The 15,427-nt window shown below is 44.0% G+C and overlaps 1 protein-coding gene across 3 annotated transcripts; it reads left to right on the top strand.

Annotated features, from left to right (window-relative positions):
• Positions 1-977: 977 nt before the first annotated feature.
• On the top strand, positions 978-15,039 carry LOC138978121 (PDZ and LIM domain protein 5-like). Of its 3 annotated transcripts, none has more exons than XM_070350766.1 (5): positions 978-1,244; positions 1,339-1,487; positions 8,922-9,073; positions 10,024-10,259; positions 14,024-15,039. In XM_070350766.1, exons 2-5 carry the CDS (start codon positions 1,374-1,376, stop codon positions 14,131-14,133), a joined length of 612 nt encoding a protein of 203 aa, XP_070206867.1. In that variant the 5' UTR covers positions 978-1,244; positions 1,339-1,373; the 3' UTR covers positions 14,134-15,039. The 3 variants fall into 3 exon arrangements, with proteins under 3 accessions (XP_070206867.1, XP_070206866.1, XP_070206865.1); XM_070350765.1 differs by having other exon boundaries at positions 1,336-1,487; XM_070350764.1 differs by having other exon boundaries at positions 979-1,487.
• Positions 15,040-15,427: the final 388 nt, after the last annotated feature.

Genomic DNA, 15,427 nt, shown 5'->3' with positions numbered 1-15,427 from the left:
TTTTAGTGCACTCAGGCTGCTCAGTTAAAGGCACAGTGCGCCTCCCGTAAACCATCACAGATACTGTCAGGCTTTTACACACAGTACAAACACCCTTCCATTTGAACGCTCACCAAACGGTGCCCTACGTAAAGACCGAGCAATTTTCAAAGACTTAATTTTGCCGATTGTCTCAGTAGACAATCGGACAGTGGTGCGTTTTGGCGCTAGACCTTCCTTTTAACATCTAAATAATAAATTGACAGCTTGTTACACAAACATTCTTAAATCATAAAAGAATTCTTTTTTCATCAAGACAAGATGGTCAGTACAATTCGAAGTTTTGAAAGTTTGAAAAAAGAAACGCCCGGAAGCAGGGTCACGCAAGGTCGTGGTTCTCGTAGCAGACGACGGTTTATGCCTATCGCCAGTTCCTCTGAACAGTCAAAAGCCATCGCGAGAGTTCTTGTGAACCACAGCCGTTTGTTTCGTGCATAGTCAGAGGTACATAATAACGTGCTATTGCAGATAAGCTCACAGCGAGTCGCATTCAAATTACTAACTGACGACTGCATTGTGAAAAAGGGAAACTGGATCACACGGGTTCACGATGGCTCCACGCAAAAATAAATTCTTTGAAGATTGCTCGCTCTTTACGGAGTGCACCTAGGATGTTCTCAAGCGGTGAGTGTTTCAATGAAAGGGTGTTTGTACTGTGTGTAAAAGCCTGACAGTATCTGTGATGGTTTACGGGAGGCTTACTGTGCCTTTAAACTGTCACCGAGGCCGCGGTCACACCTGACTGCACATCCGTCGCACGGCCCGACTGAGGCCGCTAAAGTTCAACGGCCGACCCTGAAATATTTTAACTATCACCGAAGCTCCGGCATCGGTTTTACCCAGTACTGCCACCACCACCACCACCACCACTGCCGCCATCACTGACTACAACCACCACCCCCCCCCCCCCCTCAGTGCAATAAACCAGTGACGTCACCCAACACACACTCGCTGTTAGCTGTTATATCGCGCTCTCCCTCCTTCTCTCACCGTAAAGGAATTGTTTGAGGAAGCTAGCAGCACACAGCCGACTCACTGAATCAGCAGGCTCATCCTCCCGTCTTATTCACGAGTCCTGGAAGTGGAACAACAACAACGAATTCCTCCTTCGTTACCTGTTCGCTGTGCTTGCGCGTTGAACGTCTTCCAACTTGGTGTGCAGTGCAGTGCTTGTTGCTAAACGTGTTTCTGCTCGATTAAAGCTGGTCAGTGTTTCTGTTTGCTCAAAGTTGATCGGTGCTTTTACGGCCGGTTTGCTAAAAGTTAGTCAGTATATTATTTCTGTGTGTTTAAAAGTAGATTGAGGAAGAGAAGGAGGAATACAAGTTTGAGCCATGGCATCGGGGGATGTTGAAGAGATACAACTGCGTCGCTACGATAGCAGCCAGCAATGGGGATTCCGTATGCAAGGAGGATCGGAACAAAACATGCCCCTCTACATTGCGCACGTAGGTACCTGTAGAATTAGTCTGGTCCGCTGTTACTGTTGAAATGCTGTTATTGCGTGTTCTCTAACTATTTGATTGCTTTACCGTTTTCACCAATAGTAGCACCTACCTCCAAATGTACATAGAACTTAACTGTTCTTATCATCAGAGTCATTTTCACGCATCATCGGTCATAAGTTTTAATCAGCAGCTTTTGCCTTTCACCAAAAGTAGTAGCTTTCACCTTTCACAGTAACTGTAGCACGTACCTTTTACTCATCGACAAAACAAGAACCTTTCACTACCACATTTCAAACATCACCAAAACTAAAAACCTTTCATTCATCACCAAACGTAGAACCGTTTACTCATATTGCGTTCAGACCGGGTAAAGACCATTTAGGCAGCACAGTCGGTTGCACTTCAGTCTGAGTATAATCATACTGGACGGTCCGGTAGCTCAGTTGGTAGAGCACTGGACTTGTGATCGAAAGGTCGCAGGTTCGAATTCGGGCCGGGACGGACACGGGTCAACTTTATGTGCAGACCCAGAGACGGAAGCCATGTCCCACCCCCGTGTCATCACAATGGCACGTAAAAGACCTTGGTCATTCTGCCAAAGTGCAGGTGGCTGAATACACCTATAAACACGCAGACACCTGGGTAGCGCGACTCCGTTGCTGCTAGCTTTCCACTGGGAGGAAGCGACCCGAATTTCCCAGCGATGGGACAATAAAGTAATGAAAATGAAAAAAATGAAAATGAAATGAAAATATATCCCCCTCTTCCTCGTCGTCGTCATCCTCCTCCTTTTCTTCCTCCTCCTCCTCCTCATCGTCATCCTCAGTCCTCCTCATTATCATCATCGTCGTCATCCTCCTCCTCATCATCGTCGTCATCCTCCTCCTCATCATCGTCGTCATCCTCCTCCTCCTCATCGTCGTCATCCTCCTCCTCATCATCGTCGTCATCTTCCTCCTCCTCCTCATCATCATCCTCAGTCCTCCTCATCATCGTCGTCATCCTCAGTCCTCCTCATTATCATCATAATCGTCATTCTCCTCCTCATCATCATCAGTCCTCCTCATTATCATCATAATCGTCATTCTCCTCCTCCTCATCATCAGTCCTCCTCATTATCATCATAATCGTCATTCTCCTCCTCCTCATCATCATCATCCTCAGTCCTCCTCATTATCATCATCCTCCTCCTCCTCATTATCATCATAATCGTCATCCTCCTCCTCCTCCTCATCATAATCGTCATCCTCCTCCTCCTCATTATCATCATAATCGTCGTCATCCTCCTCCTCCTCATCGTCGTCATCCTCCTCCTCATCATCGTCGTCATCTTCCTCATCAGTTTCCCAATTCACTAACTCTAATTGTGCAACTACCCCTTCTGCACACGGGACACTGAATCCTCACCTGCACATGGACTGTGTGGTACGTCCCTCTGATGAAAGTACATCTTCATCTTAAGAGTGCAAGCAAAGGACACCTTTTACTGTCCGTTTGTTTATTCTGTTTACAAAAGTAACCCTTCCCTTGCCCCGCTGCAATGAAGGCACTTTCTGGATTTGTTCCTTGGGTCTTCTCGGCTGAGTACAGCAATTACTGTAACTGTTTAATTTCATCGTAGGACTGGATTTGATGGATGCCGACTAACTATGCGTCGTTTGTCATGTATCGCTGCGTAAACACTCTTGAATCACGGTAATGAAGGGTCTTGACAGTTCACCCCCCCCCCCACACAGGTAAATGGATGGAAATCTTGCTTCGTCATAGCTTGTTGTACTCCAAAATAACTATAAACTAGGCCTACCATCAGCATGGTATCCGTGCGTGTTTGTTCGTTTTACTGAATATGCTTACTTTAGTTGCTCCGAGAAATAAAGATTGTTGTATTCCAAAATAAACAATTATAACCAGTGTTGCAATTCTTATTACATATTTGTGTCACGCGTCATTCGCTGATCTAATCAGAATTCCACTTACTTTAATTATGTCTAACGTTTTGCCCGACATTGTATCGCTTTGACGCCCACAGCGATGAAACTGCTCTGTCGCCTTGTTTGGAGCGTTTTCAGTCTCCCCACAACTCGCATACAACTCAGTTTGGTCCCAAAGGCAAAGTGACATCTATATATAAACTGTGAAGAAAATGCTTGTTTAGTGCGACCTCAATCTTTGCACAGTTCGCGACACATCTAACGGCTATGGTCCCGAGAATAGCATTCACTGTCAGCAAATTCTTACTTGGTGCGAATCTCGCCATGGACTCTCTCGGCATCTTTAGGTCAGTCGAAGAGGCACGCTTTACTTTTTTCTGTTCATTATCTCAGTATCATTTGTTAGTTCGTCTACTTCAAAGATCAATACATCACCTCACTAGTGAATGTTTTGTTTTGTCTCATTTCAAACGTTCCAATCGCCAGCCTTTCTTGTTCATTTTTCTTATTCTTGCCTTTGGAACTTAAAGCAGTATGTCTGCTTCCGACTTCTTACTTTGTGCGTTTTCAATCTCCCACAATTATTCACAGTACTATTCTGATTTTGGTTTCCAAAACGGCTTGCTTTATGAGCAAATTAGGTTTGTTTGATGTGTTCTCTTTCGCCACATAGTTCGCAATAATCTGATACAGGTCCTGAAAATGGCAATCACTTTAAGCGGCGAATCCTTACTTTGATGTGTTCTGTGATCTGAAAACCGCATTCACTATGAGACACAAAAAATGTGTGGTTGAGGCGTTTACAGTCGTCAAACAGTTCACGATTCTACTGACACTGGTCCTGAACATGACATTCGCTGTCAGCAACCCCTTGTTTGTGTAATCCCGCAGACTGCACTGTTCCTGATTCTATTGGCGTTGGGCCTGAACATGACATTCGCTGTCAGCAACTGCTTTATTTGCTGATTATTTTCAAATTCTGTTTATATGTTAACACTCGAGTGGAGGAAGATCCATTGTGCCATCAGCGATGAAGAGATTGGACCCAAGAGGACCTAAAACGAGTGTATTCGTTTTCTAACTAATACATGTTGTTGTCACGATTTCGGTTTAACCCAGCAACATAATAAAATAAATTCTTCCGTGTAATTTTGACACGGGACTGAGAAATGGTAGTTTTTTTCTTCTTCTTCTAAAAACTAATATATTCATGTGCCTGTTCCTTTCGCATCAGCTGTTTTCGGTTTTTAGTTTGCGTTAGTTGATCTTGCCAAGTCATTACTGCTCTTCTTTGTCTTATTGCCAGACTGTGTTTGAAATGTCACTGGTACAAGCAAGGTGGAATCGGTGTGCAAAACAACGCGAGAGAAAAGGGGAATGAAGAAGAAAAGGAAGGGCCGAGACGAAAATCTGGGAGAAAAAGGGCAGTAGGAAAAAGCAAATGAAGGAGACGAAAATCTAAGAGAAAATATAGAGGGCAGTTGAAACTTCTTCTTCTTCTTCTTCTTCGTTCGTGGGCTGAAACTCCCACGTACACTCGTGTTTTTTTTTTGCACGAGTGGAATTTTACGTGTATGGCCGTTTTTTACCCCGCCATTTTTGCAGCCATTCGCCGTTTTCGGAGGAAGCATGCTGGGTATTTTTGTGTTTCTATAACCCACCGAACTCTGACATGGATTACAGGATCTTTTTCGTGCGCACTTGGTCTTGTGCTTGCGTGTACACACGGGGGGTGTTCGGACACCGAGGAGAGTCTGCATACAAAGTTGACTCTGAGAAATAAATCTCTCGCCGAACGTGGGGACGAACACACGCTGACAGCGGCCAACTGGATACAAATCCAGCGCGCTACCGACTGAGCGACATCCCTGCCCTTAGTTGAAACAAAATTAAGGAGATGAAAATTGCTAAGTAAAATAGAAGTTTGAAGAACAACCCCCCCCCCCCCCAAAAAAAAAATGCATGAGACAAACCTCTGAAAAAAATAGGGCAATGTAAAAAACAAAACACAAGAGAAGAGGATCTGAAAAAAAAAGCTTTACGAGAAAAATTACAGGAGATGCGAATTTGAGAGGAAAAGGGCAGTATGAAAAATCAAAAGCAGGAGACGAAAGCCTGCGAAAAAAGGGGGGATAAGAAATAAAGAGAATCTGAGATAACAAGAACAGTAGAAATTAATGCAGAAAAGAATCTGAAAGAAAAAAAGGCCAATAAAAAAAAATTAAAAAAAAATTGACTAAATGTAAAAAGAGCAGTATGAAACGAAATGCAAGAGATTAGGACCTGAGACAATCTGAAATCAAAAGGTCAGTAAGAAAAAGAAATTCCTTCGAGGTGGGAAAAACACCCCCGTTGGTCAAAGGGAAATAACCATTCTCACTGCCACCAACTGAGAAGGTTATTTCCCTTTGACACTCTATAAGTCCTTGTAGAATCTTAATCCACCAATAACTCCCTAACCGTGTGTTTGACTGGTCCCAATTTTTGTAAGGACCGTCTCAGGAATGTATAGAACCTGTTCACCAAGTTTGGTGACGATCGGTCCGTTCATTCTTGAGATCTATATGCGAACACAAACACACAAACAAACACATGGACCGAATCCTATACACACCCCTATACCGGGGGTGTAAAAACAATGGAGGAGAGGAGAATCTCAGAACAAGTCGCATAAGGCGAAATAACAACATTTAGTCAAGCTGTCGAACTCACAGATTGAAACTGAACGCACTGCATTTTGTCACCAAGACTGCATACTCGTAGTTTTGTCAGTCCACCGCTCGTGGCAAAGGCAGTGAAATCGACAAGCCAGAATAGTGCGGTAATGGTCGCGCTGAGCGGAATAGCACGCTTTTCTGTATCTCTATTCTTTTTAGCGTACTGAGTTTGTTTTTAATCCAAACATATCATATCTATATATGTTTTTTTGAATCAGGGACCGACAAGGAATAAGATGAAATTGTTTCTAAATCGATTTCGGACAATTAATTCTAATCATAATTTTTATATTTTTAATTTTCAGAGCTTGTTTGTAATCCAAATATAACATATGTATATGTTTTTGGAATCAGAAAATGACGAAGAATAAGATGAAATTGTTTTTGGATCGTTTAAATTTTTTTTTTAATGACAAGTTTCCGATTTTTAATGACCAAATTCATGAATTATTTTTTAAGCCACCAAGCTGAAATGCAATACCAAAGTCCGGCTTTTGTCGAAGATTGTATTGCCAAAATTTCAATCAATTTGATTGAAAAATGAGGGTGTGACAGTGCCGCCTCAACTTTTACAAAAAGCCGGATATGACGTCATCAAAGACATTTATCGAAAAAAACAAAATGTCCGGGGATATCGTTCCCAGGAACTCTCATGTAAAATTTCATAAAGATCGGTCCAGTAGTTTAGTCTGAATCGCTCTACACACACACACACACACAGACAGACACACAGACAGACAGAGCTATTGCTACAACTGACTGCTTCCCACCTGCAGCCACCTCCCAAGGTCACCCAAGCAATCTGAAAAGAGAAACACGGAAAATTCATATCCATCACACCAGACACAAACAATTAGGCGTGTGTCGCAAGATGGAAGTTAGCAGAGTGGAGAGGTGATATTATTTCCAGCGAAAGCAGAGGTTTGCGGAAAAAGGCAGATGTTGAAATGGAAACTGAGAGCTGGACAGGTGCCAGAGCGGAGGAGCATCGCTTCTTCAAAGTTCCGACCGTCTTATCATCTTCAGGAATGTTCTGCCGGCGCATGACACGTGGTGCCATAGCCGCTTAATTTGGAGGTGGTTGTTTCTGCTGTAATGATTTCTCTTCTTGAGTTCCGTTGACATTTCTCTGCAGAAGTGAAAATTTGGCGCCGGTGCGTGTGTGTGTGTGTGTGTGTGTGTGTGTGTGTCAGTGTGTGTATGTGTGTTTGTATAGGTGTGTGTGTGTGTGTTATAAGGGTGTGTGTGTGTGTGTGTGTGTGTGGTGTGTGTCAGTGTGTGTGTGTGTGTGTGTGTGGGGGGGGTTACTCTGTCAGCGCAAGCCGGTTTTGTGACACAGCGGCAGTCAATGACAAACTAATGCATTTGGTTAAAACAAATTACTACCGTCATGTAAGATGATAAGCATATTAGGAATCAATTAACAAAATACAGCATTCAGTTATGGTTGTGATCTTATCATTATACACACAAAATAATGATTATTTGAGAGATTTTTCACAATTCTCTTTGACACTCACTGACCAATGGTCAAAGTAGTTATTGACGGCCAATACGTTATAACTACTTTGACCTTTGGCCAGTGAGTCAGTGAAACTCAGGCTGTGCCGTGACAGATCATTCTTCTTGGACTCTGGTTGTAGCAATTAAGCGACCACTGTGTGGTTGTTTCGGCATGATGAAAAATCCGTACATGGTGGCGACTTGCGTTTTGTCCTTGTGACCTTCCCTCATCTCGTCACTTCTTACGAGATTCACAATGGCGCTGGAAACATGTTTATCACTGTGGCTAAACTGGGTTAATCAAGACTAGAGCTGCAAAACGGGTGTACCAAAATACTGGATCGGCTTCGGGATGCGCTTGTGAAGAAAAGTAGTCTATGAATTTTTTTCTCGTCGTATTATCTTTTTCCACTGAGCGTACTGACTGTATTATAGACAAAGCAGGCGTACAAAATACGGCGAAATCGTATGGGTTCCCAGGTCTGTTGACCCTTTCTTGGTAGGTTGGTTGTCTGATAAAGGAGGGCGTCGCCATTCGGAGGTTAGTCACAGTGTGAAACACATCCGTGCCCAACTGTTTTCCATGTTCCGCATAGAGGCCGCTATAGCAGGGACCTATATTAGGTCTATGGCTATAGTGAGCAAGGCAGTAGATTTGGTTTGCCTTCCTCTGTCCAGTATAAAAAAAAACAGCACCCAAAATCCAAGCCCTGTGTAACGCCCTTATTAATGTATTGTTTATTTATAGGTGTCTCCAAGTACGGCCTTGGCAAAGCAGGCAAAGCAAATCAGGCAAAGCAAAGCAAAGAAGGCAAAGCAAAGCAGGCGCACATGCACAGTAAGGAAGCCATTCTTGAGCTTGGCAAACCCAATCCACATCATATTTTGGTCTCACTCACAGAAATATCAGGCCATATATTAACTAACTTGTCCATGTATTGGCTTGTTGATGAACATATCTGTTTGCAGGTATCTCTCACATCCAACCGCCTGGACAGGCATAGACAATGGAGACACAATCCTTCCCGTCTATACAATTATATGGGTATTCACACACAAGCAAAATTATCCTTGTTTGCTCAATGGCTGAATGATGGCTGATTTGAACTATAATTACGTGCTTGCAGGTATCGTCCAAGTCGACAACGGACATGGCATTGACAACGGAGACGCCATCCTTGTGAAATAAAAAGCCAGCATATGGGGGTACTCCCACACAAATAACACAAGTCTTGTTTATTCGTTAGCTGATTGATGACTTTTTGAACCATCTGTGATTGCAGGTATCTCCCAAGTCGATAGCGGGAAAGGCAGGAGTACGCAATGGTGACGCCGTTCTTCAGATCGACAAAGCCAGCACACAGGGGTGGTCACACTCACAAGCCAAACAGGCCATAAACCGAGGAGGCAACGAGGTTGACGTGGTCGTTCAGAGGTCAGTACTAAAGGGAATGATTTCCTGCCCCCTCCCTTATACACGCACACAAACAACAACAACAACAACAACAACAACAACAACAACAACAACAACAACAACAACAACAACAAGTTGCCCCACGGTTCGGATTTTCGTTGCTGAAAAAGCAAATGCAGAGACTGTAATGCGTATGCGAAGTCATTTACTCGTAGACCTTGTCCAAAGGCATATTTTCACAGTGTAGAGGTTTTGCAGGAAAAACACCCGGATGGAGAACCGTACGTGGCGGGTGGGGAGAGGGGGGTTGGAGGATGGGTTGGGGTTATAATGCGCAGCGAGTTCTACACGTGACCAATTTGTGCATGCGCAGTCACTCGCTGGTGATGAGGATGCGGGCATACAGGATTTAAAAAAAAAAATTCTTCTTGATTAATATTTCTAGGCCGTATCAACCTCTCATGGTCAGTCTTCAGACGTGTTTTTTTTTCTGTCTCCTGATGGGGCTTAACGGGGAATAGATAAAGCAACTTGTGATAATCTTGGATGGTTTTATTCACTGATTCAGGGGCGTGGAAGCTAAAGAGAGTATAAGCGAGTGTAGGGCATGCACATCTGCCACTCATTTAGCGTTGTCGCCAACAGGACATTCTAGTTGAGCAAGGAGAACCACCTGAGGTTGATGCTTAAACAGGAATCTGATAATCTGACATCTGTCACTCACTGTTTCATTGGGGTGGTCGACACACCAGACATGCCTTCTAAGCACGAAGGAAAGGCGAGGGTGGAGCTTGATGAGCTATTTAGTCATCTGACATCTGTCACCGATAGTTTTAGGGACGAGACATGCCGGTGGATCCCGAAGGAGAAGCGTGGTTGGAGCTGGACATGCCTGTGGGGAAAGAAGGAGAAGCGTGGCTGGATCTTGGCGAGGAATCTAATAATCAGACACCTGTCAATCACTGTTTCAGGGGCGCGATCAACGTGCAGGACATGCCGGCGGAGGAAGGAGGCTCCGCGAGGGTGGAGATGGACGAGGGCAGCATCAACCCCCACATGAACGAGGGCTCCAAGTTCCGCAACGTCAAGCCCAAGTCCTATCGCATGCTGGAGGCGCAGCTGGGAGGGCCGGCCCCACCCTCCGTCCTGGGGAAGAAGAAAGCCCAGCCTGCCCCGCCCCCTGCTGCTGCCGCTGCGGGTCCTCCGGGTGAGTGAGGGCAAGGTTTTTTGTGATTGACGAGGCGTTGGAAAAATTTTCAGAGTTCCCTCGATTTTCAGACTTCAGAAGGAAAGCTATCTTTCTCCAAAATATGTGGGACTCATCTGGAACGATTTCTGACCAACAACACCTTTGTAGAATAAAAGAGCGAAAACCAAATAACAACCAAACCCCCAAAATTCCCGGCCTACCAACCTACATGTACCCCATTTGTGTACGTGGGCCTTGTCAACGGAAACAAACGATTATTTGTTTGCCTACTGCAAGGATTTGAACTCGCTCTTCTTCTTTTTCTGCATTCGTCTGCTGCAACTCCCATGTACACAAGTGGGTTCGAGCGGGCGTTTACATTTATGGCCAGTCTTCCCCGCCATTGGTCAGCATTACTTTGCTTTCTGGGGATGTGTTCTGGCTATTTTGTGTTTCTGTAACAAACCGAACTTTGACATTTGATCAAGGGATATTTTGCGTGTGTAAACTTGGTCTTGTGCTTGCTTGTACACACGAAGGGCATTTGGCATTCGCTGCAGGTCTGCACAGAAGTTGACCTGAGAGATCAGAAAAGTCTCCAACCTTATCCCATTAATTTTTTGATGAATTAATTTCCTAGCGGATACCAATCAATCAATCAATATGAGGCTTATATCGCGCGTATTCCGTGGGTACAGTTCTAAGCGCAGGGATTGTAATTTTTTTTAATGCAATTGATATCGCGCACATATTCAAGGCGCAGGGATTTATTTATGCCGTGTGAGATGGAATTTTGTTTACACAATACATCACGCATTCACATCGGCCAGCAGATCGCAGCCATTTCGGCGCATATCCTACTTTTCACGGCCTATTATTCCAAGTCACACGGGTATTTTGGTGGACATTTTTATCAATGCCTATACAATTTTGCCAGGAAAGACCCTTTTGTCAATCGTGGGATCTTTAACGTGCACACCCCAATGTAGTGTACACGAAGGGACCTCGGATTTTCCGCGTCTCATCCGAAAGACTAGTGGCAATCCAAGCAAGTAATAGTTCTCACTGTGTACAGGAAGCAATCAGAGTGTTGGTTTTTGGTATGTGTTAGACGGGCGCTGTGGCGTGGTGGTAAAACGTCGGCCTCTTAATCGGTAGGTCGTGAGTTCGAATCCCGGCCGCGGCCGCCTGGTGGGTTAAGTGTGGAGATTTTTCCGATCTCCCAGGTCAACTTATGTGGCTTGGTGTGTTTGTTTGTTTGTTTGTTTGCCAAACGCCCAGCGGCCGACCACGAAGGGCCATTCCAGGGCGGTGCTGCTTTGACATATAACGTGCGCCACACACAAGACAGAAGTCGCAGCACAGGCTTCATGTCTCACCCAGTCACATTATTCTGACACCGGACCAACCAGTCCTAGCACTAACCCCATAATGCCAGACGCCAGGCGGAGCAGCCACTAGATTGCCAATTTTAAAGTGTTAGGTATGACCCGGCCGGGGTTCGAACCCACGACCTCCCGATCATCACGGGGCGGACGCCTTACTACCAGGCCAACCGTGCCGGTACTTAATCTTGGATTCTTAGAAATAATAAGCGATGTGTCACCTTGATTTGTAATGAGGGCCCCAAAGGGGGGGTATCATCACGATCACGGGAAGGGAAATTTTTGCTTTCACGATCACAGTTACCTTGATTTTTGTTTTCACGATCACGAACACCAGTGGCAAATCACGGTCACGGTAAAAGTTGCATGTACAGAAAGCACGTGTCAAAGTAAACACAACCACACAGTAATTCGCTCCTCTGGATCTATTGTTTATTCAACACAAAGTGACAACTGTTGCACTTTTTTATAATTATTTTTTGAATTCTCTTTCATACACACATAGAAATACATATCATGATTTGTAATCAGTAACAAGAATGTTGTTTTCATTGGGTTTTTTTTTTCTCTCTCTCTCTCTCTCTGTCTCTCGTTCTCTCTCTCTCTCTCTCTCTCTCTCTCTCTCTCTCTCTCTCTCTCTCTCTCTCTCTCTCTCTCTCTCTCTCTCTCTCTCTCTCTCTACACTCATACACATTCAACTCCCACACCCTCACTCACACACATGAATATATAACTTGCACAATTTCACATTTCCAGAGCTAAATCTTGTAAACCCATTTTCTCAAAAACTATTGGGTGGATTGAAATTAAAGTACATGTATGTGTGATGGGTTTTTTATTTTCAACTTTGCCGTACAATTTGAGGTACACCATCGCCTGGTTCCATGGCCTTGAATAAAAAACAGGAATGCTACAGGCCAAAAACGGTTTTACCTGAAAGAAGCGCGCAGTACCAGTAGCGAAGCCACAAGCCTGAGCCTGCGAAGCAGGCGAGCCAACTAGGGGGGTCCGGGGGCATGCCCCCCCGGAAATTTTGTCAAAAAACGGTTAAAATCTGTGCAATCTGGTGCATTCTGGGCATCATTTTAGGGGTTGTAATAGTGTTGTGATCTTGTTAAAAATCCCATTTTAGCCTCCCCCCACCACCATTCAACACACCTCCAAACTGGTGAAAACAACACTACTGTGCGCTGGCTTCATTGAGACCGGCGCCCGGTCGCGTTGCGCGATATTCACACGGATCGTTTTTGCGGAAATTTTTCAACTTCACCGGAAAAAATTTGACTTTACCGGATTTTGAAAACGGCTTTATCGGATTTCCGGCAATTACCGGAAAAGTAGCATGCCTGACAAAATCCCCAACGAACATGACTTTGATCGTCTTTGACATGAGGATCAAGTGACCCAAACTGGCGCGTCTCCCCGCCATTGTTTCTGAATTTAACCCATTGTTGATATTAAAGTTTACAGGCGCTAAAATAAATCCAAGCTTAATGCAAAGAAGCGACAATTAGAATCTATGCCAAGCGTGTCCACGTTGCTGGGATGAAAAACACATTTCTAGTTTCGGTTTTGGCTAAACGCAGACTCGATCTCGAGCCAGTCGAGGTCACACTGAGCGAGTGACAGCCGGACGTGGCAATGTCGACAATGTCAATGATCTCACTCAAACTCAAAGATCTTGAACAAATTTCAAGATCTTTGCCTACATTCAGAACAGCCTAGAGCAACATAGATCAACATACCTTGGTATTTCGTCTTCAGAAAGACCGACCCGTAGCCTGACCTTTCCACCAAGGAAGGCATTCTCGCCGCCTGCTTTGGTCTGGCTTGAATCCACAAAATATAACAGAAGTTCGATGACAGTACCGCTGCACGCCATTTTTGATCTTCGAATTCGAATTTCACTCAAAACTTTTGCACGAAGCCCTTCCATTGGATGAAGTTTGGTAGACTTTTGCAATTTGCCTTCTGATTGGATCTCTTTTTGTCAGTGTGTAATTGGTTCTTTTAAAGGGAAGCAATCGCTCTCAAAATCATATTTCTGAATGTGTTGTTGCTTCCCTTTCAATCGGGGTTGGCTCCTTACCGAATAGACTAGAGGATCATAGAGTGTAATACAGCTGTGAAAAAATGTACGTTGAAAATAAAATGCTTTGCAATAATGCCCATCACGATCACGAAAACAAATGACGATCACGATCACGAGACTTGATTTTTTTGTCATCACGGATCACGGGCAAAGTCCCATCACGATCACAGAAATGGAAATTTCGGCAATCACGGTCACAGAAAGGTCAAAAAACGCCAATCACGATCACGGTTTTAAACCCTTTGGGGCCCTCTGTAATTGTTCTCCTTTTTATCTTAATTCATTTCTTCTTCTTTTTCTTATAGCGGGAGGAGCAAAACCATCCTCCATTTTTGACCGGAAAAAGCAGGACCGCTCCGATTACTTGCAGTCACAAGGGACGACAATCCAGAAAGCGTACGGACAATCACAATGACACTAAACATTCTCTCCCTTCCTTCCTCGTCTGAAAAATGGCGCGCGTTGAGACAAGGACTTCACGAGCGTCAGAGGCTGGAGAAAATGTCATCTGTACATTCGTCGTGCCCTTCAGCTCTCCACATCATATGTCGAAAGATTGAACAAGAAGAAATACAGTAATCCGCGAAGCAGTAGTGTTGTGATTTCTCATTAAGATGGATCGAACTGCTGTACTTATTGTTTCTTATGATGAACTGTGTGTTCTGTGCGTTTTCGTGTTTGCTGGTTTATAAGTTTGTCTAGTCGCTACTTACAATGGGTCCCCCCGCGGGTTAGGGGGAAGAATTTACCCGATGCTCCCCAGCATGTCGTAAGAGGCGACTAATGGATTCTGTTTCTCTTTTTACCCTTGTTAAATGTTTTTTGTATAGAATATAGTCAATTTTTGTAAAGATTTTAGTCAAGCAGTATGTAAGAAATGTTAAGTCCTTTGTACTGGAAACTTGCATTCTCCCAGTAAGGTAATATATTGTACTACGTTGCAAGCCCCTGGAGCAAATTTTTGATTAGTGCTTTTGTGAACAAGAAACAATTGACAAGTGGCTCTATCCCATCTTCCCCCTTTCCCCGTCGCGATATAACCCTTCGTGGTTGAAAACGACGTTAAACACCAAATAAAGAAAGACTTACAATGGGAGTTATTGGGGAAAGTTGGGGCTCTTTTTGTCTTCCTTCTTTTCATTTTTCCCCGCGTTAAAAACGCAGACCTCTTCCTTCTTTAAATTGAGCAAGTTTATTCCTTTGATCAGCCATTTTCTGTGGCAAATTCTGAAGTCTGAAGCAGACCATTAAATACGCGGTATGAGCATGAAATATGCGGTATCCCTACTACTGCTGTGAAACAATAGGAATCCTCGACAAATCTGTTTTTCTGTATACATTGAACAAGTACAAATAGTGAGTTGTAAAGTCTTGAGAGTCAAAACAAAATGATTGTCGGTGTACAGTTGCACAAAACAAAAGGTGCGTTGTGTAACGTCTTAAGAATCCTGAAATACTGTGTTTATCTGTGTACACTCATTGAACAAGAACACAAATTTGGATGTAAAGTCTCAAAAATCAACCCACCTTGCGTGATAGCAACGGAGTACAGTGCACGGCGCACGGCTTTGTAGTTCGAGAACTACGTTGTAGACCTTTGCAAAGCATTGTAAAATGATAAACATGCTCGTGTATAGACGCATAATATTTGCGATACTTATGTTGTTAACCCTTTTTGATGGACAACGTGTCTGTAACTATGTTCCCAT

This window comes from Littorina saxatilis, linkage group LG10 (assembly GCF_037325665.1).
Source record: "Littorina saxatilis isolate snail1 linkage group LG10, US_GU_Lsax_2.0, whole genome shotgun sequence".
In the NCBI taxonomy this organism is placed as follows: domain Eukaryota; kingdom Metazoa; phylum Mollusca; class Gastropoda; order Littorinimorpha; family Littorinidae; genus Littorina; species Littorina saxatilis.
This window is presented reverse-complemented; position numbering and strand designations above follow the sequence as displayed.

Coding starts and splice junctions, on each gene's coding strand:
- LOC138978121 (XM_070350766.1), top strand. CDS start 1,374: ATGGCATCGGGGGATGTTGAAGAGATACAACTGCGTCGCTACGATAGC. Junction 1,488..8,921: donor TGCCCCTCTACATTGCGCAC/GTAGGTACCTGT, acceptor CTGTGATTGCAG/GTATCTCCCAAGTCGATAGC. Junction 10,260..14,023: donor TGCCGCTGCGGGTCCTCCGG/GTGAGTGAGGGC, acceptor TTTTTCTTATAG/CGGGAGGAGCAAAACCATCC.